General features: G+C 51.6%; 1 protein-coding gene across 2 annotated transcripts in view; it reads left to right on the forward strand.

Moving 5' to 3' along the window:
- The window catches only part of Adarb1 (adenosine deaminase RNA specific B1), a 114,187-nt gene that overhangs the window by 67,084 nt on the left and 23,446 nt on the right, over window positions 1-23,657 (forward strand). For both annotated transcript variants that reach the window (XM_090350606.1, XM_090350615.1), the window contains exons 3-6: window positions 12,390-12,464; window positions 15,818-16,764; window positions 20,859-20,973; window positions 22,905-23,073. In XM_090350606.1, coding sequence (XP_090206732.1) covers window positions 12,437-12,464; window positions 15,818-16,764; window positions 20,859-20,973; window positions 22,905-23,073 — 1,259 coding nt within the window. In that variant the 5' untranslated portion in view covers window positions 12,390-12,436. The remainder of the gene's footprint in view (window positions 1-12,389; window positions 12,465-15,817; window positions 16,765-20,858; window positions 20,974-22,904; window positions 23,074-23,657) is intronic.

Below are 23,657 nucleotides of genomic sequence, written 5' to 3' on the forward strand. Positions count from 1 at the left end.
GGGACTGGAAGGAGCCTGGGGCTGGCTGGGGCTGGCACCGCCTGTCAGTCCGTATGGTGTCGCTTGGCTTGGGAGCTTTGAACATGGGGGCCTTCTTCAGCTTTGGGAGGCGTCGCTGTAAAAGAAGGCGCAGGAAGCGCTCTGAGAAAAAAGGTAATTTGTTGAGCTTTTGCTTGACCGGGAGGTGAGGGTCTTTGTAGAAGTGCGTTCTGGGGCAGACTGCTTCGTGGCTCTCTCTTGAGCCGCTCCAGCCCCTGTTCCTTCAGCTGGCATTGTATGGAATTTGAAAGGGGCCAGCTTTCAGAAGGGACTTGAAGCAAGTCTGTGAGCAGGAGCAGAGTCTCCGTCAGAAGGCAGCCTTCGGAAAGATGTTCTTGCAGCCATAGAAGTTTGTAGCGTTACAAGGATTTTTCTCCAGCTAGATAATTGATAATGATTAGCTTCTGCTTCCACTCTACCTAAATCTGCTCTTCATGCTGGAAAGTGAGACTGTAGCAACCATGGTGAAATGGCTTTCTTTTAAAAGAATTAATACCCAGGTTAATTTTAGTCCTTATTTCAACTTAATGTTTTAAAGTCATTAAAAATGTGCTTTTTCTTAAAACTAGATTCACAAGTAATCGAAAACTGTAAAAATTAGTACTCTCTGGCTTTTCTAGGGGAAGCATTCCTTTTAAAGCAATCTCCGTTGCTTTCTTCATATGATCTGAAACAACAGAAAATGTCTGGGTGAAAAGTGGTTCTAATCAGGAGCAGCTGGCGTGTGGCAGGGCTCACTGCCTCGGCCCGGGCGCCGCCCCATGAGGGGACTGTGTCCTGAACTGTCACTGACACGCTCCCCTCATCAGGAAATAAGCCGCTGTATTTAACCATGCTTCCTCGCAGCAGGAGGACGGAGTTACTGTCAGAGTCGGCAGTCTTGGTGGAAGTCACGAAATATGACGAAGACGAGAGTGTTGTGGGGTGGAGGACATCCTGGTTCTTAGACCTGGGGGACATCTTGTCTGCAGAGATGTGGGAGTCCAGCAAGAAGGTCCCGTACCCTGGGACATACAGAGACTCTGGTGCTGCCCTACAGACTGACGTGTCTCTCAGAAGAGCCGGGGTCTCGCTCAGTCACCCTTGCTCCAGGCTTTAAAGGGCAGAACGTTCTGAAGTCTGTCAATAGAAAAATGGCAGCAAGAACAATAGAACATGCTGACCCAAGACCCCAAGCTTAACTATGCCACCGTTCTTCTGAGGACTTGTGTCACTCGATGTGTAAGCTGGGTGAATGTTGGGAAGTTCAGAATTAACTCCGCTGGCCTTCAAGGGGAGCTCAGAGCAGTTCCAGCTCCCACGTCCTCTTCCTTCCTGCACCCTGGAGCCCTCTTCCATGGTAGGAGAAGCTTCTGTCACGAGAGGGAGCGGAGGGTCCACCTAGGAAGGGCTTCCTGTCCTCTCCCTCAGTGAGCATTGCCAAGTACGGAGCTAAGCGTGCAGTACTTGCTCTTGCTTTCTCATATGCCCTGCCTGAAATAAATGGCAATCAATGCCTTTTAAATTATGGCCATCCCTTTTTACCACCAATTGGCAACGTTGTATAATACCGTATGAAAGTCAGGTAAAGAATACATTTCTTTGGGAAGATGTCACCCCCTCCCTCACTCGTGTCCTCCCTTCCTGTCCCACCCGTAAGATACATAGATCATTTTCAACACTGTGTTCGGTAGGTCCTAGTATTGCATTTGTTCTCCTTGGTCCCTCCACTTCTGTGCCTCCCCTTACACTTCCAGAGACAGACACATGAGCATACAGAACAAAAAGAGGAAAGAAAGCAAAAACAGGAAAAAAGGGTCCCGCAGGGCACACACACTGACTGAGGGCTGTGTGGGGCTCCCGAGTTCATTCACGTGTCTGCACATCCATCCACCCATCTACCCCGCAGTCAGTGTCCTGTCGACCTGCCTTTTTACACACCTGTCATCCCTGCATTATCCGTCATACATCATCCACATATTTATCCATATTCCACCACCCATCCACCGTTTACCTACTCGCCTGTCCATCTGTCCTTCCATTCATCCATCCATTTGTTGATCCATCATCTGCTCATCCTTCTACCCATTCATCTAATCACCTATTCATCCACTACCCATCCATTTGTCCATCTGCATACCTGTGGATCATTTATCTCCATCATTGATCCGTTATCAGCCATTAGCCCTTTCATCTATCCTTGTGCTATTTATCATCCATTCACCATCCACTCCTCTGTCCATCACCTTTTTACCATCTACTCATCATTCACTCATCCATATACTCACCATCCATCCATCACCTATCCTTCTATCCACCCATTTATCCATTATCCATCCATCCCTCTAACCAACAAGTATTGTCAGAACTCCTGCATGCTGGCAGTAGGGACTCAAGCACCCGGTACAGGTGTTACAGTGGGATGTCAGTTCTAGAGAGATGACTCCAGCTTTCAGGCTTGACGTTTTCTTTGGAATGGTCATCTGAAATCCTGTCGGGTAACCGAGGAGGGCGGGGGATGGATTTCTGTGATGATTGCTTTAATTTTGAGCAGGAGGGGAACTCCCCAGGCTCTAGTCAGAGTGGAAGACAGTTTTGGAATGCCTTCCAGGAGAGGAGCTCTGACCCCCTAGTGAACGGCAGCAGCTGTGGACAGAAGGCTCAGAATTTCCGGAACTTACCATGGTAAACATAGTACGTCTTATGTATTTGCCTTCATTGGCTTCTCCGCACCAGCAAAAGCCCTTACTGCAGAATCCACGCTCCTCTCAACCAGAGGGTGCACTCCAAGAACAGGCAAGGCATTCTGGGCCAGGAGTTAAAATCCGAAAGGAGGGGCCGGGAGTTTGGACTAGTGGTAGAGTGCTTGCCTAGCATGCACAAAGACCGGGGTTCGATTCCTTGATACCATATACATGAAAGAAAGAGAGAGAGAGAGAGAGAGAGAGAGGCAGAGAGGCAGGAAGGCAGGCAGGCAGGCGGAAGCCGGCACGGTGGCTCACGCCTGTAATACTAGCTACTCAGGAGGCTGAGATCTGAGGATCTCGGTTCAGAGCCAGCCTGGAGACGAAAGTCTTATCTCCAATTAACCACCAGAAAACTGGAAGTGGTGCTGTGGCTCAAAGTGTAGAGTGCTAGCCTTGAGCTATTTGAATAGCTCGGGGACAGCGCCCAGGCCCTGAGTTCAAGCTCCAAACTGACCAAAATAAAAAAAAAAAAGCCACAAGTGGAGCTGTGGCTCAAGTAGTAAAGCACTAGCAAATGGTAGAGCACTAGCCTTGAGAAAGTCCAAGAACAGTGCTCAGGCCCTGTGTTCAAACCCAGGACTGGCAAAAACAAATCCTAAAGCAAGCATACAGAAGCGATTTGTGAAACTGTACTTGAAATGTCAGGAAAATTAGATGTAGAACAAATCTCAAAAGTGCCAGCTCGTAGTCTCTTTGTGGGTTAATACTGAAAATATGGTATACGTGGTTGTCCTCGTATCCCCTCTGATGTGAGTGTATCTTAATCAGCTGTAGAACAGAGGAACATGGACGGTCTTGGATCTGTGTTGTTACCGGTGTCCGGTACTCTGGAGGTAGAGGATGACTGTGAGAGCTCTGCTGTGGGACACCGAGCTGGGGGGCTTTGGTGTTTGTGCACATGCGAGGATGTGCCTCGCTTTCTCAGGTCCCCTGCATTGGCCAGGCCATGCTGAGAAGCAGGAGAGAGGCATGCGGATTCCCGTGGGCCCGTGTGCATGGTGCAGGCAGGGCTTGGATGGCCCGCGCCGTGGAAGAGGCAAGGCCCGTGCGCTGTGACAGAGCTGGCCCTCACAGCTGCCCGGGAACCCTGGCTTTCTTGTTCTGCAGCTCCCTTGTCTTGGATAAAAAGCCCCAGATTCACCTGGAGCCGCCTTTCTGTCCACAGTCGAAAGGGAAGAGAGTCAGCCTGGAAGCGGAGGTGCAGGCCGTGAAGAGCAGCCATTCCCAAGGCGATGGACCTATGTCCTACCTCACAGATCTGGGCCACCCTCACTGCTGCCACCAGTCCGTCTGTGACTCTCTGTGTGTGGGCTTTAGGACCTCAGTGAAACACACACTCGGGACAGTGCAGGGGAAATCACCCAGCAGCCACCGCTGTGGGCACAGAGCCCCCAGGCTGCAGGGTCCTTCTCCCTCCCTCCCTGATTCTTCCCGTGGGGGTGCTCTCCTCCTTCTCCCTCCCTCCCTGATTCTTCTCCTGGGGGTGCTCTCCTACCACTGGATCCATCCTTCCGAGTTCTTTGCTGCCAGTGTGCCCCAGAGCCTCCCTCAGAGGGTGTCGGGTGAGCGTGGCTGGCCGCAGGGGAGTGCAGGAGCCCTCTGAAAGCAGCTTAACCCTATTAGTCATGACGTTTACATATTTAGGACAGATGCAAGTAGTGGTCACACGGTGAAATACATGCTGCAAATTTGCTACATTGTATGGGAGTTTAGAACCCTTTGTCCACTTACACTGCTAGCTGGTGGGGATCTGCCCGCTCTCCTGGGCAGCAGCCGTGGGTCAGACAAGCAGGTCTGACTCTGTCTCCTCCTCCACCTTGCCCCAAAGCAACCTGAGCTACTGCATCTCCCCCAGCAGCCTCCCATCCCACTAGCCTGCCCTCTACACAGCCCGTGTCCGTGGCCAGCACGCTGGGTTTTCTAGGACGCCGTGAGGAATGTGCAGTGACTGTGTGGATCTGCCGGCTGGTAGAGGAGGGGCAGAGGCGGCTCGTGCAGGTTGAGGGGCTCGGTCTTCCCCATGACTCTGCAGACTATGTCTGGACTTCGACATAAGGCCCAGCTGTGTGTACAAGAAAGGCCTAGAAAAAGATGAATGGGGGGCCGGGAGTTTGGCCTAGTGGTAGAGTGCTTGCCTACCATGCACAACGACCCGGGTCTGATTCCTCAGTACCACATACGTAGAAAAAATCCAGAAGTGGTGCTGTGGCTCAAGTGGCAGAGTGCTGGCCTTGAGCAAAAAGGCATCTAAGGACAGTGCTCAGGCTCTGAGTTCAAGCTCCAGCACTGGCAAGAGAGAGAGAGAGAGAGAGAGAGAGAGAGAGAGAGAGAGAGAGAGAGAGAGAGAGAGAGAGAGAGAGAGAGAGAGACAGAGGGGGGAGGGGGAGAGAAGAGGGGGAGAATGGGTGAGTGGCTTCTTCTTTACAAGAATTAGGAAATACAGGTACAAAATAGACTTCATGAAAAAGCAAAGATGATAATAGTTGTAGCTGAATTTTTGAATATGAACGAAGACAGACATTTCCTTCCACCCCTAGTATTGGATGCAGATGAGAAATTTAGTGGCTGTTTCAGGCTTTGCGTTTCACGCGTGGATGGCCGGGCTCCTGCCTGGAGGGGTGCTGGGCATACACACAGGGCAGCTGCTCTGCCATTTCCCACTTGGGAAGGAGACATCTCCCCACCACCATCTGGAGAACAGACTCCACTGTCTGAGCTGCAGGAGTAGTGTCCGGGGGAGGCCTGGCCTGGCCAGCCAGGGACTTTCGTTTTTCCTCTGTCTCTGTCGCCCTGCCAGCTACCATTCCTTCTTTACCTCCTTCCCTCCCCCCCTTCTGACAGTTTGGCAACGCCATTGTTCTTTGCGTTCTGGAGAATGAAAGGAAACTTAAAAACGTTTGTTTTCTTTTGAAGAGATGCCTATTTGCATCTTTTCTTCTGTGGATTTTTCTCATATTCATCTGTCACTTTTTAACTGGCTGTGTCTTTTTCTTGTTGTTAGCAGTTGTTAGAAGGTCTTCAGGGAGGCAGCAAGCCTTTCCTCCTGGAGCTCAGCTGGAAGGAGCTGCCTCCTACCCAGGGGTCCCCAGAGCCCCTCAGCAGAAGGCACTGGCATGCCGGCACAGCCAGAGCCCTTGGGGTGAGCACGTGGGAAGCTGACTGTAGCCAGGCTCCTTGTGTGGAAGCTTCGGGCTCCTTTCACGGTGGGATGCCTGCAGGTGGGGTGGGATGCCTGCAGGTGGGGTGGGATGCCTGCAGGTGGGGTGTGCACACAGCTCCTTCTCACCGATCCTTCAGGTCCTGGAGAAGCTGTCCCCAGTGTGACCATTGCATCTCATGATTTCATCCGGACTCGTAGCACTTTATGGCTGTTTTATTCCAGGCTGCCTCCTGCAGTTGCCCCGTGCTGCTTGGCTGTAGCTATGGCCTCATTAGGAACAGTCCTAGAGGCTTCGTTCTGTTTAGTCATCTCAGTGGGGAGGAGAGTTAATTAAGCCTAAGTAGAATAGTCCGGATTTTAGGTGCCCAATATTCTCATTTATTAAAAAATCTTTGGGATGTGGCTTTAACATACCATTATGGGGGGTGGGTTGTTTTCTGACTAATCATTTGGTTATGGTAACTGCTCTGCCTAGAAAAAATAGGCTGACTCTGGTCCTTACATGTTGGTTAATTTCTACACATTGGACTCCGCTTCACTGACCCATTTTGTGATGAGGATAAGACCCCAGCAGATGGGCACCAGAGACGTCACAGAAAGCGGGTTGAGACACAACTCGCATATGTTTCCGTTCAAATGAACTTTAATTCTCCTGGGATAAACAGCCATTGAAGAGCAAGTCGCTTGGCAGGGGTGGTTTGCCTGCATCTGCTGCCTGTGGCCACACAGTTGCAGTGGTTATGTGTTGTTTCTGGTGAGATTGGAGTCCTTACTTGCCGTGAATAGCAACACCAGACAGGGACATCAAGGAGTGGGACCAGTGCTTGGGTTGGCCTGGCCTCTTGCTGAACGGATCATGGTAGCTGATGCCAGGAGCCTGGGCACCACCGCAGGGCCAGGTCCTGAGGGCCTGCACGCCACCTCCCGGGAAGGTGTGGTGTCACAGGCCGTATTGGGGCAGGGAGTCCGAGGGCCAGGCTGGACCTGGTGTGGCATGGACTCTCCCCTTGCCTCCCTTCACCCACTCACCAACCCTGGGTCCGTAGTGTCCAGTGGACAGCGGCCCTCATGCGGCCCTTGTATCCCTCTTCAGAGGAAAGAAAGCATTTCCTGCTCTGGATGCCAGCCAGCACTCTCACCTCTCCTCGCAGCGTAACTCACAGGCCTCCCGGGTCCAGAGCTGTGTGTGTGGTTTTGCTGGACGCCCTGCTTGTGACGAGGGAACTTGGGGTGCTCTCTCCACTCACATTTCCATAATCCTCTCCCTCCACGGTCTTGACCTCACGGGGTGTGGTGATTGCCTGTGCCACCATGACCGGGCGCTGCCTGGCTGCCTTTGCCTTTCCTGTTCCTTGGCTCCTTCTCTTCTCAGGCCTGCTGCTGAGCCCCTGAGCTTAGTGTGGTCATCACCTTGCGTTTCACCAGAACACCAGTTTGTGAAGCACCGTGCACACACCGTGCTTGCTGACAGCATCTGCCGTAGCCTCTTGGCGTGTAAAACCTTCAGAGGTTAGCTGGCAGCACACTCCCAGGAGAGCAAAGTGGCTCGTTGTAAAACAGTATTTTTCAAACCTATAATGGGACCCTTTATTTCGCTAATGTTGGAGGCAAAGTTCGAATGATGAGGCGTCTTGTGTTTTCCTATGTCCTCCATCCCCCTGTTGGGGTTCTCTGTGGAAGGCAGACATCAGAACTGTTTTAAATAGTCAGCCCATTCAGAATTATCTCTGCTGCAGCTCACTGCTTGATTTCTTCCTGGTTTTAGATCTGTGGTTTAATAGCTATTTAAAATAAAACCATTAATAGTCCTGAAGAACATAGAACATTTTTCTAAAAATCTTCCTTTCTTGAGGGAAGAAGGGTTAAATTCAGTAATAATGATGTCAACATTTTAAACATGCTGCTCATTGCCTCCTCAGTTTGTATGCCTCTGCGTCCTTCCTGGGGCCTGTGCTCAGGGACTGGGCACCATTCATGGGTTCTTGTGCTCATGGGTGATGCTGCACCACTTGAACCACAGCTTCACTTCTGGGTTTTAGTAGTTAACTGGAGATAAGAAGCTCAGAGATTTTCCTGTCTGGGCTGGCATGGAACCTGGATCCTCAGATCTTAGCCTCCTGAGTAGCTAGGATTATAGCCTTTTACCAGAATAATAGAGAATGTTCCCATTCTAGTGCTAGTATTTTTTTTTTTTTGCCAGTCCTGGGCCTTGAACTCAGGGCTGGGCACTGTCCTTGGCTCTTGGACTTTCTCAAGGCTAGAGCTCTACCACTTGAGCCACAGTACCATTCCTGGCTTTTTTTTTTTCTTTGTATGTGGTACTCAGGAATCAAACCCTGGTCTTTGTGCATGCAAGGCAAGCTCTCTACCACTAGGCCAAGCTCCCAGCCCCAAGTGCTAGTATTTTTTATATTAATTGTTGTTTTATTATGTGTTTTGTTATGGCACTTTCACACATGAATATAATGTTCTTTTACCAAATTCACACATACCGTGCTTGCTGACAGGTCTGCCATAGCCAGGTGAACAGCCCTGGTAAAATGCACTTGACTCCTTCTACGGGGTCGTCTAGATGTCCTTGGCCGAGCTGTTCTGAGAGTGAGCTGCTGGATGGCGTGCAGGCCTGGCCCTTCTGTGTCTAACCTGGAGTGCTCACCCACCTGGTTGTTTGGAGTTTTGTAAGTCTGATGTGAGAGGTGGCCCTGTGGTCCTGCCCACGAAGCACGTCAGAGTAGTGGCTGAATACTGTTGATGGGGTTAAATGCAGGGTGTGGCTCTGGATGCTGAGTTGAAAGGTCTTCGTGCCCTCATTGATCACGTGCTCCCTCATCGCCTCCTGCCCGGAGGTATCTTGAAACGGAGAGAATTATTTTGAATATTGCTGTCAAGCAAGGCTTTCCTTTCATTGGCCAATTGAGGCATTTTCTCCCATGGGATTTTTGATGGGCTCTTTTCGGGGTGTGAGGGCTGTGGGGTGAGATGCTGCAACTGCTTGCTCTGTTTGATACTCTGCGGCCGGGGTTGGCCTTTACACACGGAAAGTGCCGGCCTCTGCGCCAGCTGCCATTCCTAAAGCACAGCACCTCCCCCACCACGCACCACACCATTCCTTCCCACTGTGAGACATTTCCATGTCCTTTTCAGAATTTCAGAGCGAGGGAAGAACAAGGCAAGCTCTGCAGACCGGTGACCCGATGCAGGCGGGGCGCCCCTGCCCGCAGGACCGGTCACCATGGCATCTGTCCTTCCCGCCATGTCACGAGACGCTGGCCGGTGACTGAATGCATAGAAAACTAGATCAGACTCACTGCCTGCCTGCTGCGTCTTTTTGAGGAACTCTGTTGTGAGACGGTGTGGATGGCCGTGGGGAGCATGAGAGATGGTGGCGATGTCAGCCTAACCCACACACTTCTATGGATTAAAGCCTCACCATGAAACACTAGGTCATTTGTGGATTTGTTTTAAGAAAACTAGAATTGAACACACTACTTTACTTTCATCCAGTTTCCTCCCATGCCGTAGCAGTGCGGGTGTGAGAGGCCGCCTCTCCCTCCGGGGTGGGTTCTCCTCGGAGCTCTCCTGACCTAGTCTTATCAGGGTACGGTGTGCAGCAGTGTCATGGGGTCTGGGGTGTTTTCCTCCTGGCTTCTGGTGTTAGATGGTTTGTGGTGCTCATTTCCTGACTGCATGGCCCTTGTGGCACAGTCTCCTGTCTCTGCCCATTCCTGAGACACTGGCTGGGCTTGTGGTGTTGGATATGTAGTTTTCCCCAGACTGTCTTCCCAGTATAGCAGCTTAATCTGGGGGAGATCCAGTGTACCAACTTCCTTACACTGTGCTCATGTTCACCGATCTCAGAATCTTTACATAGGCTAGATCCCGAAGGCTTCTCCCAAGATTTCTCCACACCGGTGATACCTCGGTGTTTTGAGTGATCCATTTTAAGTTGACTTGGGGTAGAGTACAGTCAGGTTTGTTGGAGGGTGGTGCCCCCTCCGGTTGTCCTCCACCTCTGTGAAGGGCTGTGATGCCTCCGGTTGTTCTTGCACCTTTGCATAGTTGCCACGCACTTGCACGCAGATGTGTACTGGGCACTACTCTGTTCTGTGTTGTACTTTTCTGTCCATTGCCCAAACTTGCTGTCTCTCTTTCTGGCTGTGACTTTCTGAGAGGGCTGAGACCACTAGGTTTCTCTCCTGTCCACTCTTCTCACTAGCACTCTGTCAACATGACTCCTGGGACGTCTTTCTTCCTGGTTGAGGTCTTCCTGGTGTGATGCAGTTTCTGCTCTGTCATAAACGTGGAGTCACGCCTGGGCTCGGTCATGTGACCCCGGACCCCGCTCTGCCAGGGGAAGGGGCTGTGTGGGTAGGATCATCTGGCTTCCCCTGGGGCTGCCACTTCTTCTGCCTTCCTAGGAAGGTGCCACCCCTCCAGAGCCTGCAGGGCAGTGTGGAGTGGCAGTTGGCAGTATGGCCCCTCTCTCTGGAATTGGGCACTGGGACAGTGTGACCTGGTGGGAAGGAGTGGTGAGACTCCCATCTCCAGTGAAACATGGGATTGTGAGTCGTCTGTGGAGATAGTCCAAGTGCAGGTAGGGGGTGCAGGTAGGGGGTGCAGGCTGTCTGTGAGGCTTTGTGAAGTCCAGGATCCTTGTCCAGCTCTCTTGCTGAAGAGTTGCTTTTCCTGGCTTGTTGGTTGTTGTGGTTGTCACTGCTGTCTTTGCCCGTTGTGGCGGAGACTTCCAGCTTCTTCAACTCCACGTTGGGATGACATAGAGTAAGGAAGCGTCTGGAGCCCTCCAGGGCTCCCTTCCCCACACCCTTGCTGGCGCCTGGCAGGCTCCCACACCCCCTTCCAGTCCTCTTGTGTTGCATTAACCTGAGCCAAGGCTGTAGGAGAGCCATAGGGCTCTCCCACCTGTTGTGAGCTGGTTCTGGAAAAGCAGAATAGAAACCATTGAGCAGGTTTCTTTACAGCCTCAGTTTCTCTGTGGTGCTTGTCACCTTTCCTGAGCGTCCTTTGCCTCCCTGTATTGACTGACTCCTGAGTTTGTGACCTCTGGTCAAGGCTTGGTTGAACAGCTGGTCACACTCCATGTTTTGAGCTGATCCCTATAGCTGAGAGACTGGGAGCTCCCGGCATGGCTGAGACCCCTGCCCTCCAGTCCCTCCCTGCGCCACCCTCCCAGAGCTGGCAGTACTGTGACAGGCTAGTGCATAGTCGACTGAAGTCCACCGTGCAGCCCGCAGCTCGCCCAGCCCAGCCGTCAACTCCCCCTCCTCCTTCCCAGCCCCGCTGAAGTACAGAAGTTACCATTCCTCCTGTAAACACCACTGTACATAGCATTAAAAGGTAACCACCATCTCCACATCTAAACTGATGAACAACAATTACACGGCATAATCTGTGTTCCGGTAACCATCACATTGGAATGTTTCGGCGCATCATCTGTCTGACTTTCTTTCGGCTCTTGTGGCCCCAGCACTGCTTTGTACAAAACAGACTCCAAAAACTCCTGAAGTAATTAAGGGTATAAAATAATAATAAAATAATAATGCTTTTACAACATTTAGGAAAACTTTCTTGAATAAGGAGTCTACCTAAGTCTCTCTTCTCTCTCTCTCTCTCTCTCTCTCTCTCTCTCTCTCTCTCTCTCTCTCTCTCTCTCTCCTCTCTCTCTCTCTCTCGCTCTCTCTTTCTCTTTCTCTCATGTATTTATAATACAATATTTTGTTCACAATGCAATATTGGCTTTAAAAATTGTGTCTTCTTTTTCTTTATTATAGACTCTGTTAGTGTAGTATTGCAAAGTCTCCACTTGGGAGAGGAAATATTTATGAACAGGGCTATTCAAGAAGAGAAAACCCTTGAATTTATTCATAGACAGAGTAGTTGTTTTTTGGCTGTTTCCTGGACATCCAGAAGGTGAGTTGTGCCTGGCCTAGGCATTGGGTTGGATTTGACAACTACTCGTGTATGATGCTCTCAGGAGGCGGGGTATCAGGTGAGATGCTGAGGAGACTTGTTCTTCTTGTGAGTCTGTTTTCAAGTCTACTCAGGTCCAAGACCAGATGGCATACAGGTTTGAGTCCTGTTGTGTTCTCCATTGGGCTGTCAGGATGCGGTTGGTGAGCTTTGGGTCAGCTCGCAGGGGAGGGTCACCCCCAGCCCCTGGTTCAAAGCCCTCTGAGGCCCTCCTGCTCCCTGGAGTTGAGCATGGGGTCTTTGGCATTGGCCTTGGACCTCTGTGGTTGTGATTCCTTGCACGTTAACCACCTCCGTGCAGGAGTTGAGTCGAGAGTCCTTGCTGGGAAGAGAGGATCCCGTCCCATGGGCAGACCGATGGTCCTGTTTGATTATCTTGGCCTTTCCTCTGCAGTGATGCTGAGATTGTTGCACAGAATGGGTGCCCTCCCCTCCCCCATGGTGGTCACGGTAAGTGTTCTCTTGCTGTCTTTCAGACAGAAGCAGCCTCCGCCAGTCAAGAAGTCCTCAGAAGTGCTTTGCCATGGATGTAGACGATGAAGAGAACATGAGTAAGATCTAGGCCTATTATGTAGCATCACATAGCTCATTTCCCTTAAATTGTTAGGGTTTTGTAAGTTAGACTAATGAGGCCAATTTGATGTTTCCTGCAAAATGGGCTGTTGGCAGTGCATGTGTGTTTTCTGTGGGAGGCATGAATGTTTACTGTGGATATTTTCCCTGCAGCCACCTCTCTAGATTTTTCATTCCTCGTTATCGTCATGGGGCCACCATTTTTATTTCAGAAATACACCTCTAGGTGCCTCACAAAGCTGCAAGCGAAGCCCTGACACAGCATGGTGCTAGAATAAAGCTCTGAGCCTCTCATGCGGACGGAAGAAAGCCTTGGAGACTGACCAGATACTTGGGATTTGGGATGATGGTTCATGCGAGGCTCCCTGCAAAGACAGTGGTGAATCCTGCGTTTGGAGGGAAGGGGGGCTCATGCGGTCTTCAGCTTAGAAGACCAGAATGATGCTTCTGGCTGGCGTGGACCAAAATGGGCTCTAGGCCCTCTCTCCTCCTGCATCCCTTCCTCGCTGGGGCTGCCATGATGGAAGGCCCTGAGCACGGACTTTCTCCCTGGCTGTTGTGAAGAGCCCACTGAGCTCACTTGTCATCTGCTAACTGACAGTCCATGTGTAAGTGAGGTCACAGGTACCCCAGACGGTGGCTCACATGGCATGGACGTGGCACAGAAGACATGGTGCTACTGGCTCACATAGCCGTGTGTCTCAGGGAAGAGCACACCCACCCTCGTCTCTTCTGGTCGTGAGAACCATGACTTCTCACACGGCCCAGCAGCAGCCCTGCTTTATCTGATGCCCAGAGGCCAGTGGGGCCCTGAGAGGCGTGTCTGCACCACACACTGCTCTGGGTGTGCTGTCACACTGCCCTGGGTGTGCTGTGGAGGCTGGGGCTGTGGGGATGGGCTCTGCTACACAAAGACCTGCAGTGTGCCGGTTCAGTGACCCCTCCGGGGGGGGGGTATGCAGGGTCCCCGAGGCTCCACCGGGGCGGTCCTCTGTCCACCATGGCTGCAGCTGTTGTCACTGAGCCTTGGCAGTGTAGCCATTAGGAAGGAAGCTAACCTGCCAGGACAGACTGCTGAGCCTGGCATAGAACTAATAAATGCCAGGTTTTCGATCATTTTGAAATCAGCGAAAAGTTTTATGATTCACTTCATATTTCTAGTGTGAGAGAGAAAGAATATATTTCAGAAGAGCTGTGAGAGGGGTCTGTGTTCCTCATTTGCGTCTTTCCTTTTACTTAACGGCATTTTTAATAAACAGCATATGAACAGTAGCACGATACTTTTGAAATGATGAGTTGAGAATGGGTGTGAAATATTATAGAAAGCATGTTTTTCTTATCATCTCAAACTGTTGATAGTTCAGTCCTAATGGTTATTATGTTTGAAAGGAAAGCATTTGGAGATTATAAATGTTTGGTTAAATGCATGTCAGAATATGTTTATAACAATATAATTTTTTATGCTGGTAATTCTGTGAGCAATATCTGGTGTGTAATGTTCTCAGTCCGTTTACTAATCTCTCCATTCCGTCTCTGCCCTATCTTTTTAACCCTTTGTTCCTGGAGTACCGAAAGGAGTAACCTACCGGCCTTTTGCTGGAGGATGTTATAAATGAAAATTTAGGGTCCATTCCATCCACTTTGTCAGCTGGGAGAAGTGGTGTGTGTGTTAGGGAGACATTCCCCCTGGGCTTTGTCCATCCAGTGTCATGGTTGCCGTCTCTGGATGATCATGGCCTTGGTCACGTGCAGACCACAGGTAGCCACCAGGGACCAGGGCCTTGGCTACATGGACCTTTCTCGTGGGTTGCACTGACAAACGACACTTGCCGTGTTTTCAGTGTGCTTGCACACCCCACACTAGAAGTAGACCCCAGGACACTGCAGCAGCCCGCTGGCTTAATGTTTCAGGATATTTCGTGTAATGGTTTTTGAATGTTTGGAAGCAAGTAATCGGCCTCTAAGTCATTTACGGCTTTGTAAGGCCCTAAGCCTTATGCAATAGGCTTGTAAGCCTAAATGATGAAAAAGCAGTTATTTTTTTAGAAAGTTAAATCAATCTAAAGGAAAGAATAAATGCTTAATTTATATCCTCTTTTTTAAAAATATCTTTTGTTTGATTTTTGGGGACAGTCTCCCAAGGCTCAGATTGGCTTGGAACTCTTGCCTCAGCCTCTCAGGGACGGGACTGGTGTGGACACCACATCCATCTTTTCCCCCTTTTAAAAATCAAAATAATGTCTATTTGCCATGTAATTTCAAATATAAAGAATTTTAAATACCTTATATACTTATTTTAAATATAAAGTATCTTTAAACGGTAAGATTTTAAAAAATAATCGTTGTAGGCTTGGCAGGGTAGCCCAGACCTGTAACCCCAGCTCGGGAAGCCGAGATCGGGAGATCTGTGGTCCAGAGCCACATGGGCCAAAAGGTTAGTAAAACCTTCCTCAGTTAATAAGCTGGATGTGTCAGGGTGCTTGCTCCTGAAGCAGGCTGCAGTCTGAGGATGGCCCTGAGCAAAAACAGGAGATCTTGTCTGAAAAATAACTAAAGAAATAAAAGAAAGGCTAAGAACACAGCCTCCACTTGTTGTCCAAGCATGAGGCCCAAGTTCAGACCCTACAACCACCACAAACAAAAATTACTTCAGAATCTCCAGCTAAGGCAGGCGTGGTGGTAGAGTCCAGCAGTGGAACACCCGACTAAAAACCTATGACTGCCAAAAATGAAGTCAGGAAATTGTAGCCTGCAATTCTGTATCTTTCTGTTGCATTTTTTCTATAATAAAATTCATGAAAGATTCTGAGGTAAAATAATCCCCAAATACAATGGAAAATTAAATCAACCCTAAAAGTAAAGCCATCTTGATCAAAAAAAATTTTAAATCATAGTGCTCTACATAATTACAGTTTCTATGATCAATTCATAAACTAAATCAGATAATCACATACATTGATTTGATACTTCAACCCTTAGAAAGAAACGTGGGGACAGGTGTTTTAGATTGTGCTTCCTCTCCTGAGCGATGCCGCCGTCAGGTGGGAACACTCACTCGACCTTGACCGAAGGGCAGAGAGAAAGCATATTTAACACAGAAGCTGCGGGTGTACTAACTAGCAGAGAGAGTAGCCTTGGACTTCAAATTACTCATGTCAGCTGAGACCAGGAGTCTTTTGATCCAGTGCAGTTCCTCAGGTTTGCATAAGTAAGGCAATATGTACGCACACCTCACTCTCCCAGTTACAAAGAGATAAAGGAATCTATAAATTTTGCATTTACAAGATCCTGCAACGAAGCCGTTGTAAGTTACTCTTTCTGGGCACCGCAGGTTCCAGCAGCACTGATGTTAAGGAAAACCGCAATCTGGACAACGTGCCCTCCAGGGACAGCGGTGCGCCGGGGCCTGGCGAGGGCACACCGCTCTCCAACGGGGGTGGCGGAGGCGGCGGCGGCGCCAGCAGGAAGCGGCCCCTGGAGGAGGGCAGCAATGGCCACTCCAAGTACCGCCTGAAGAAGCGGAGGAAAACTCCCGGGCCCGTGCTGCCCAAGAACGCCCTGATGCAGCTGAACGAGATCAAGCCAGGCCTGCAGTACCTGCTGCTGTCCCAGACGGGGCCCGTGCACGCCCCGCTCTTCGTCATGTCCGTGGAGGTGAACGGGCAGGTCTTCCAGGGGTCTGGCCCCACCAAGAAGAAGGCAAAGCTCCATGCTGCCGAGAAGGCCTTGAGGTCTTTCGTCCAGTTTCCCAACGCCTCCGAGGCCCACCTGGCCATGGGGAGGGCCCTGGCCGTGAACGCGGACTTCACCTCCGACCAGGCCGACTTCCCCGGCACGCTCTTCAACGGCTTTGAGACGCCAGACAAGGCGGAGCCGCCCTTCTACGTGGGCTCCAACGGAGACGACTCTCTCAGCTCCAGCGGGGACCTCAGCCTGTCGGCGGCGTCTCCGGTGCCCGCCAGCCTGGCCCAGCCTCCCCTGCCCATCCCACCCCCGTTCCCACCCCCGAGCGGGAAGAACCCCGTGATGATCTTGAACGAGCTGCGCCCAGGGCTGAAGTACGACTTCCTGTCTGAGAGCGGGGAGAGCCACGCCAAGAGCTTCGTCATGTCCGTGGTGGTGGACGGTCAGTTCTTCGAAGGCTCTGGGAGGAACAAGAAGCTGGCCAAGGCCCGGGCTGCCCAGTCGGCCCTGGCCACCATCTTCAACTTGCACCTGGACCAAACACCGTCCCGCCAGCCTGTCCCCAGCGAGGGGCTCCAGTTGCACTTACCGCAGGTGAGGACGGGGGTGAGCGGTGACGCCAGCGGCGGTGGCGCCTGGCGATGTTTTACGCTGCCTTGGGCGTCCGGTGTTGCCTGGAGTGGGTCTTCATCTCACAGCACTGCGTCCTCAGCAGACGGGGACCACCCCGGTGAGTCCAGCCAAGCCTCGCCTAGCTGGCGGTGGTCAGGTGGCCGCCGAGAGGCCCGCTGGCTTCCTGCCGCGGGGTGGGGAAGTCTGAGCCCCGCCCAGGCATGGTCCCCTCGAGATGCACACCACTCTCCCCACTCAGCCTTTCTCTACCCGCCTTACCCTACACCAAGCCTTTGCCAAGAAAAGGGCTGTGAGCCCACCCCCTGGATGGAGCCTGGTGTGCAGTGGGTGGTGCTTTCTTTGAATGGTCATCGCACGGGGCATTCTTACACAGAAGCTGAGGTCTGCCGACCAGCTCACAGGTGGGGACCCAAGGTGGGGCCAGGGCCATGACAGGCTGCATTTCTAAGTGACAGGCTGCTGGTGGCTGCATTTCTAAGGCAGGAGCCACCCCGGGGGCGGCCTGTGCTAGGGGGAGGAGGAGCTCTTGAACCTGCCGGCTTCTGAGTGTCTCTGTGCCGCCCATTTCCCACAGGACAGCCGCTGGGCTCCTCCCTACTCCAGCTGGTTGTGGGCAGCCACGCTGAAACTTGTCTCCCGCCCAGTCACACCAGGAGACAGGGTTCTCAGGGACTCAGGTTGTGTGTGGGAGAGGAGATGAAGAGAGGAGTGCAGTCTTCATGAAAACCCACCGTGTTTTCTAAGCCTTGCCTTCTTCTTGGAAACCCTACGCCCTGCGGTCTGTTACAAAAGTTTTTCTTTAGAGTTTCTTCTGTGTTGTTAACTTTCAGGCTAGCACGCTGTCTGCTGGCATCTAGCCACAGAGAGGGCATGAGTGGCTGGTCTCGCCACATGACGCTGCCTCTCCGGACTTTTAATGGAGAGGTGACACACACTACATTTGACCAAAACAAATGAACGGCTCAAATGTGATGGCCAGGACAGCTTGCCTGTTCCGGTGTCTAAGTGTGGCCAGCTCTCTTTTACCTATAACACACCTGGCACTGCTTCCTGCGGCTGAATCTGAGCTGACCCTAGTTCTCAGTGTTAAAAGAAGTCAATGTACTCTAGTTTGCCTAAAGCTACCGGATACAATGTGAGTTTAAAGAAATACACTGAAGTGTTTTGCTGATTTTTTTTTTTAGGATTTAAGTATTTCCTTCCCTATTAACTCCTTTCTAGCATCCTCCATGAATTGCCAGTGCATATATAACTTTCCAAATCAGAGGCACTAATCCCCAGTGATTTTTTTATTAAGTTCTAGGCTTACTAATGGGTAAAATATTCTACTTGAGTCTGTCAGACCAACTTACGTGCCTGTCCCTCCTTAATATTGATGAAGCCACTTGAGCTACTGTGGAGCCCATGTACAGAGGCTTTGTGGTGCCACGGGGGCCTCTCAAGAGCAGCGGACAGAATCCTCGCCAAGGCAGTGGGCCTCAGCCAGGTTCCCTAGAATGGCTGTCTGCTGTCAGGACTTCTGGTGGAAAGGACCAAGTGTCTGGCCTAAAAGGCAGGGAAGGGGCCTGGCTGGCAGGGCACCTCTGCACCTTCTGAGGCTCTGAAGCCTGTGTCTGGGCCTCTAGTCCAGGGCCCCCAGGGTAGGGGCAGGGAGCTGGGTCTCCTGTCCTGCTCGGTGGTCCTGCCACCATGCACCTTCCAGAGCGCCCTGGCAGCTCAGCGTGATCAACTCTGCACCAGAGAGCCTGGGGCTCTCAGGCTTCCCAGGGCCCGTCCTGTCACTGCAGTGCTGGCCCCATTCTCTTTTCACTACAAGTTTCAAGTACACATTCAAGAGTGGAAGCAAGCTTAGCTGCTTCCTGGTGTGAGCCTGGAAGGACTCGACAGACATCCCTGGTCTTTGAAGGTTCTGCCTTCCTGGCAGTCAGGGCAGCTGTGTGATGGCTGTGCCCTGCTTTGCGCATCTTGCCAGCATGGCATGGCTGCATGTCATCTGGAACCCTGTGCGTGCCTGAAGCTGAGCGGTGCTGCCAGGATGTGTGGCTTGGCTTTTAGGAGCATGCTACTTGGTCATTTTATCCACCTCTCGAATTCATGAGCGGCACAGGACGAGCCAGAAATGTCTTTCTGGGGATGTGAACTGCCCATGTCTGGCGCAGCACAGCCTATGGGCTCAGGCAAAGGCAATCCCAGCTCCTGTCCTCTGCAGGAAGTCCTCCGAATGCTTGCAGATAGGCCTGGCCTTCTGCAGAGTGGGAGCTGGCATTTCCCATGGGGTAAATCCCAGGGCATTGTCTTACGTCTAGCATCTGGTTCTGGTGGTTCTGGCAGCTGTGCTTCTGTCCATTCTTTCTCCTCACCCGGGCCACCCGTGTCGTGTGTATGCTGCTGCTGTTCCCTTGAGGTCATGAGAACCCTGGCCACAGGGCCCTGTCACACTGTCCTGTCACCTTTGAGGCTCACTGGTGACGTGTGCAGGTACAAATGGAGAGCACTCTAACAGCATCATCCAGTAGGGTGAGTGTGACTTTCCTGTTAAAAACAAAGCTGAGGACATTAGGTTTGTCTAGAAAAGTGTATAAGGTTAGTAGTGAGTTGGTCCCATTTGGCTCATCAAATCCTGACTCAACAGCCAGTGTCCCAAAGCACTGAGGATTCATCATTTCCAAGACAAACCTTCAGCCACATAGGGAAGACTGCAAAAGCTGGGTGCAGCAGGCCCTCACCTATAACCCTAGCTGCTCAGGAGGCTGAGATTGGAGGACTGAAGTTTGAAGCTAGCCTGGGCAGAAAAGTTCCTGTGAGACTCTTTTTTTTTTAAAATATTTTTTATTGTATTTAATAAAAGGGTTACATGATATTTGCCAGATAGAAGGTGCATTAATTCACATACATTGATACCCTTCCACATGTCTTGGTCCCATTACCCTCCCCCCCACCCCCCTCCTGTGAGAGTCTTATCACCAGTAAACACTCAAAAAAGCTAGAAGTGGTGCTGTGGCTTAAGTGGTATAGTGCTAGCCTTGAACACAAAGAGGCTCAGAGACAGTGCCCACACTCTGAGTTAAGCCCCAATACCAGCAAGAAAGAAGGGAGGGAGGGAAGGAGGGAGGGAGGGAAGGAAAGAAGAGAAAGAGAGAAAAAAGATTGTAAAATCTGAGAAATGTGTTTCTTCCTAGATGCTCAACCCCTCTGAGCAAGCTTTCCAGCAACATGTTCAGGCCTGTCCCCTGAGCTCTGGTGGGCATGCCATCATGTCATTTACCTGTTCAGGCCTGTCCCCTGAGCTCTGGTGGGCATGCCATCATGTCATTTACCTGTTCAGGCCTGTCCCCTGAGCTCTGGTGGGCATGCCATCATGTCATTTACCTGTTCAGGCCTATCCCCTGAGCTCTGGTGGGCATGCCATCATGTCATTTACCTGCGTGTGCACCCTTCACGAGCTCCAGGGCATGCTGGGAGCTCACGCAGGCCTGAGGGCCCAGCCAGTGTTTGTGGGCGCAGGAACACAGAAACCAGACAGCTTCATTTGGTTACATCTCTGGGCTGCCTTCCTCCACACTGCTGCCCACGGCTGGCCTCACAGACCCTTGAGCTGGGCCAGGAGAGGAGCCTCTGGCTGTGTCTGAGAGGGCTGTTAGGGAGTGCACCTCCCACGTGTGGCTGAGCAGGTGCCGTCTCTGTGCCTCATTCCCCACGTGAGACCAGGCCTGATGGGACGGACTCCCAGCCAGAGCCTGCAGCGATCCAGCCATCTGTACCCAAAGAATGTTTTGAGAACAGTGCGCATGGGATACACAGCATGAGCTCATGTGACACACGCACACACACACACACGCACACACACGCACATGCACACACACGGACGCACACACACGCGTGCGCACACACACACGCACACACGGACGCGCGCACACACACACACACACACACACACGCTTGTGGCTTTACCTGTATGGTTTTCTGGAGAAGTTTCTGTGTCCCCGTGTGAGTCACAGTGTGTGTTGACTGGAGGGAAGACACTGACTCTAACCTCCGTCTCCATGCTTTACCAGGTGTTGGCAGATGCTGTCTCTCGCCTGGTTCTGGGTAAGTTTGGTGACCTGACGGAAAACTTCTCCTCCCCTCACGCCCGCAGAAAAGTGCTCGCTGGAGTGGTCATGACTACAGGTAAGTGTGTTGTTCTGTCCACAGGCCTGCTCCGGTGTCTGACAGACGGGAAATGCCGTCAGCCTGGAGAGGCCCTGTGACACCGTAGGGAATGACTTGCTGTTCCTGTCTCCACACACAGGTGGTGGGACAGCGTCACTGCACACAGCCCAGGGACTTGCCTTGCCCTGGATGGGGCTGAGGAGCAGCCCGTTTGCTTGGCAGACGGAAAGGCAGAGTGGAATCCCCAGCACCAACAAAACAATAAAACTTTTGTTGTTAAAGCGGGCTTAGGGCTCAGAGCCTCACACATGGGAGGCAGGCACACCACTGCCTGAGCCACACGTGTCTTCCCCAGGTTGTTTTTGAGATGTGGTCTCGCGTCCTGTCTGGCACGTCCCTGGACTGCAGCCCACTATTTCAGGCTGCCTGCAATGCTGGATGACAGCACGTAGCACTGCAGACTTTCCTATCTGAGCTGACCTAGAACTGTGGTCCTCACGGGCCTGGCCTTTCATGTAGCTATGACGGGCACATGCCACTATGGCTCTCAGGAACTTTTCTGCCTGAGCTGGCTTTAACCCACAATCTTTCAGTTCTCAGCCTCCCAGATAGCTACAAGATTACAAACTTGAGACGCTGCCACCTGGCTAAATACTCAGCTTTTTGACCCGAGTCTTTCCTTTGGTGAAAGCATACTGTGTTACATTTCAATTCCTCTTATCTTCATTGTGCAATTGGCCTCCGTTTGCTCAGGGAACAGCACACTACTGGCTCTTGCTTGTGTTTCAGCTGGAAATTGTCTGTATTCTCAGTTACTGTCACTTCCGCCACCAGATATGTGTGGCTTGCCTAGGGTGTCTAGACAGACCAGACAGTCTGCGGGGAAAACACACAGTATAGGATAATCGTTGCGCTGTTAGGTTATTTAGAAGTTTCCAGTAGTGAGGACATGCATCATCTCTGTGGTTGCTACGTCCAAGGATACAGAGCCACACACTTGACCAGTGCCTGGATCCCGGGGATGGGGCAGGGGCAGGGTGGGACAGTCAGGCAGAGTGCATATACACGTGGCTTGGCCTTGCCTGGATACGAGCATAGGCAGCAGAGCAGAGAGGGGGAACGGGAGGGAGCAGGGGCCGCCCCATTCTCCACGCAGTGCGGCCATCTTTCCTGTGGAGCAGCTCGCCTCTAGAGAGTGGGAGCCTGCTGGAAGGCCACACACAGGCTTTACCTTCGCAGTGCCAGGGACGGAGGCCAGGGCCTGCTCACGCTGGGCAGGCCTCCGCCATGAGTTACGCCATGTCCTGTGTGGGTCAGTGGCTTATAAGGCGGGCACCAGAGCAGGAAGCTCACGCTGCCTGAGTTTGATGCCACTCCTCCCAGATTTTTCAGGTGTTTTTTTGGGGGGGGTGGCATTTTATTTTTTGTTTTGAATAATAGGTGTTTAAATCTATTTGTCCTTGCTCAGCTGATGCTCTACCAGTTGAGTTACGTTCTCAGTCCTCTGTGCTTGGGTTGTTTTTCAGTGAGGCCTTGCGTTGCCAGGAGGGCCTGGACCCTGACCTGGGGACCTGGGCCTCCCCACAGCCGGGACTCCAGGGGTGGGGCACACCATCATAGGTGGCTTATCAGCAGAAATCAGCTCTTGCTAATTTTTCTGCCTGGGCTAGTTTCAAACCACAGTCCTATTTCCACCTTCCCAGCAGGCGGGGTTGTGGAAAAGAACCGCCGTGCCTGGCCTCTCTTTAGTGCTTTGATCCTCGAGTTCAGAGGTTACTTGCAGGACAGTTCGCACCTTGGCATAGTGCTCCCTGCCTGGATTCAGAATCTGACCCGGGGTGAGGAAGGGAGAAGGGAAGCCGAGTGGGGCAGGGTGGTCTTGCTGCTGAGCGCGTTGTCACACGAGCCAGTGTCACCAGTGTGTCACCAGTTACTCTCCTGTCTTTCAGGCACAGATGTCAAAGACGCCAGAGTGATAAGTGTTTCGACAGGGACAAAGTGCATCAACGGGGAACACATGAGCGACCGTGGCCTTGCCCTGAACGACTGCCATGCAGAGATAATCTCCCGGAGGTCCCTGCTCAGGTTCCTTTATGCACAGCTTGACCTTTACTTGAAGTAAGTTTAGGAGGAAACCAGGAGGAAGCTAATTGTGTGTATGTGCTGGTCCTGGGCTTGAACTCAGGTCCTGGACACCGTCCCTGAGCGTTTTTGCCCAAGGCTAGTGCTCTACCACTTTAACCACAACTCTGCTTCCGATTTCTTCTTGGTGAATTGGAGATAAGAGTCTCACAGCCTTTCCTGCCACGGCTGGCTTTGAACTGCAGTCCTCAGACCCATCAGCCTCCCAAATAGCTAGGATTGCAGACGTGAGCCACTGGTGCAGGCACCAGTGTCTTCTATTAGCAAACAATGTAGAGCCTTTTGTTCCTGTAAGCACTGAGAAGTTCTCAAATGCTGTCTGTATTACTGCTACCAAAGCTGAATCCTGTTCTCCCACAGTGGCCCACTCTCCGTGATCCTCGGTCATGACACAGAGTGAACCAGATTTAAAAACAGATACATGTATGCCTAAAACAGGCATTCGTGGAGAACATAGTCCATGCTTGAGACCCTGTGATTTGGGGATTTTTTTTTTGCAGTGTGGATACAAGCAAGATTTGCGAACAACTGCCCCATGATAGTGGTTTTCATTCTGGCTA

Source organism: Megascapheus bottae, chromosome 1, assembly GCF_031878675.1.
Source record: "Megascapheus bottae isolate mThoBot1 chromosome 1, mThoBot2.hap1, whole genome shotgun sequence".
NCBI lineage: Eukaryota > Metazoa > Chordata > Mammalia > Rodentia > Geomyidae > Megascapheus > Megascapheus bottae.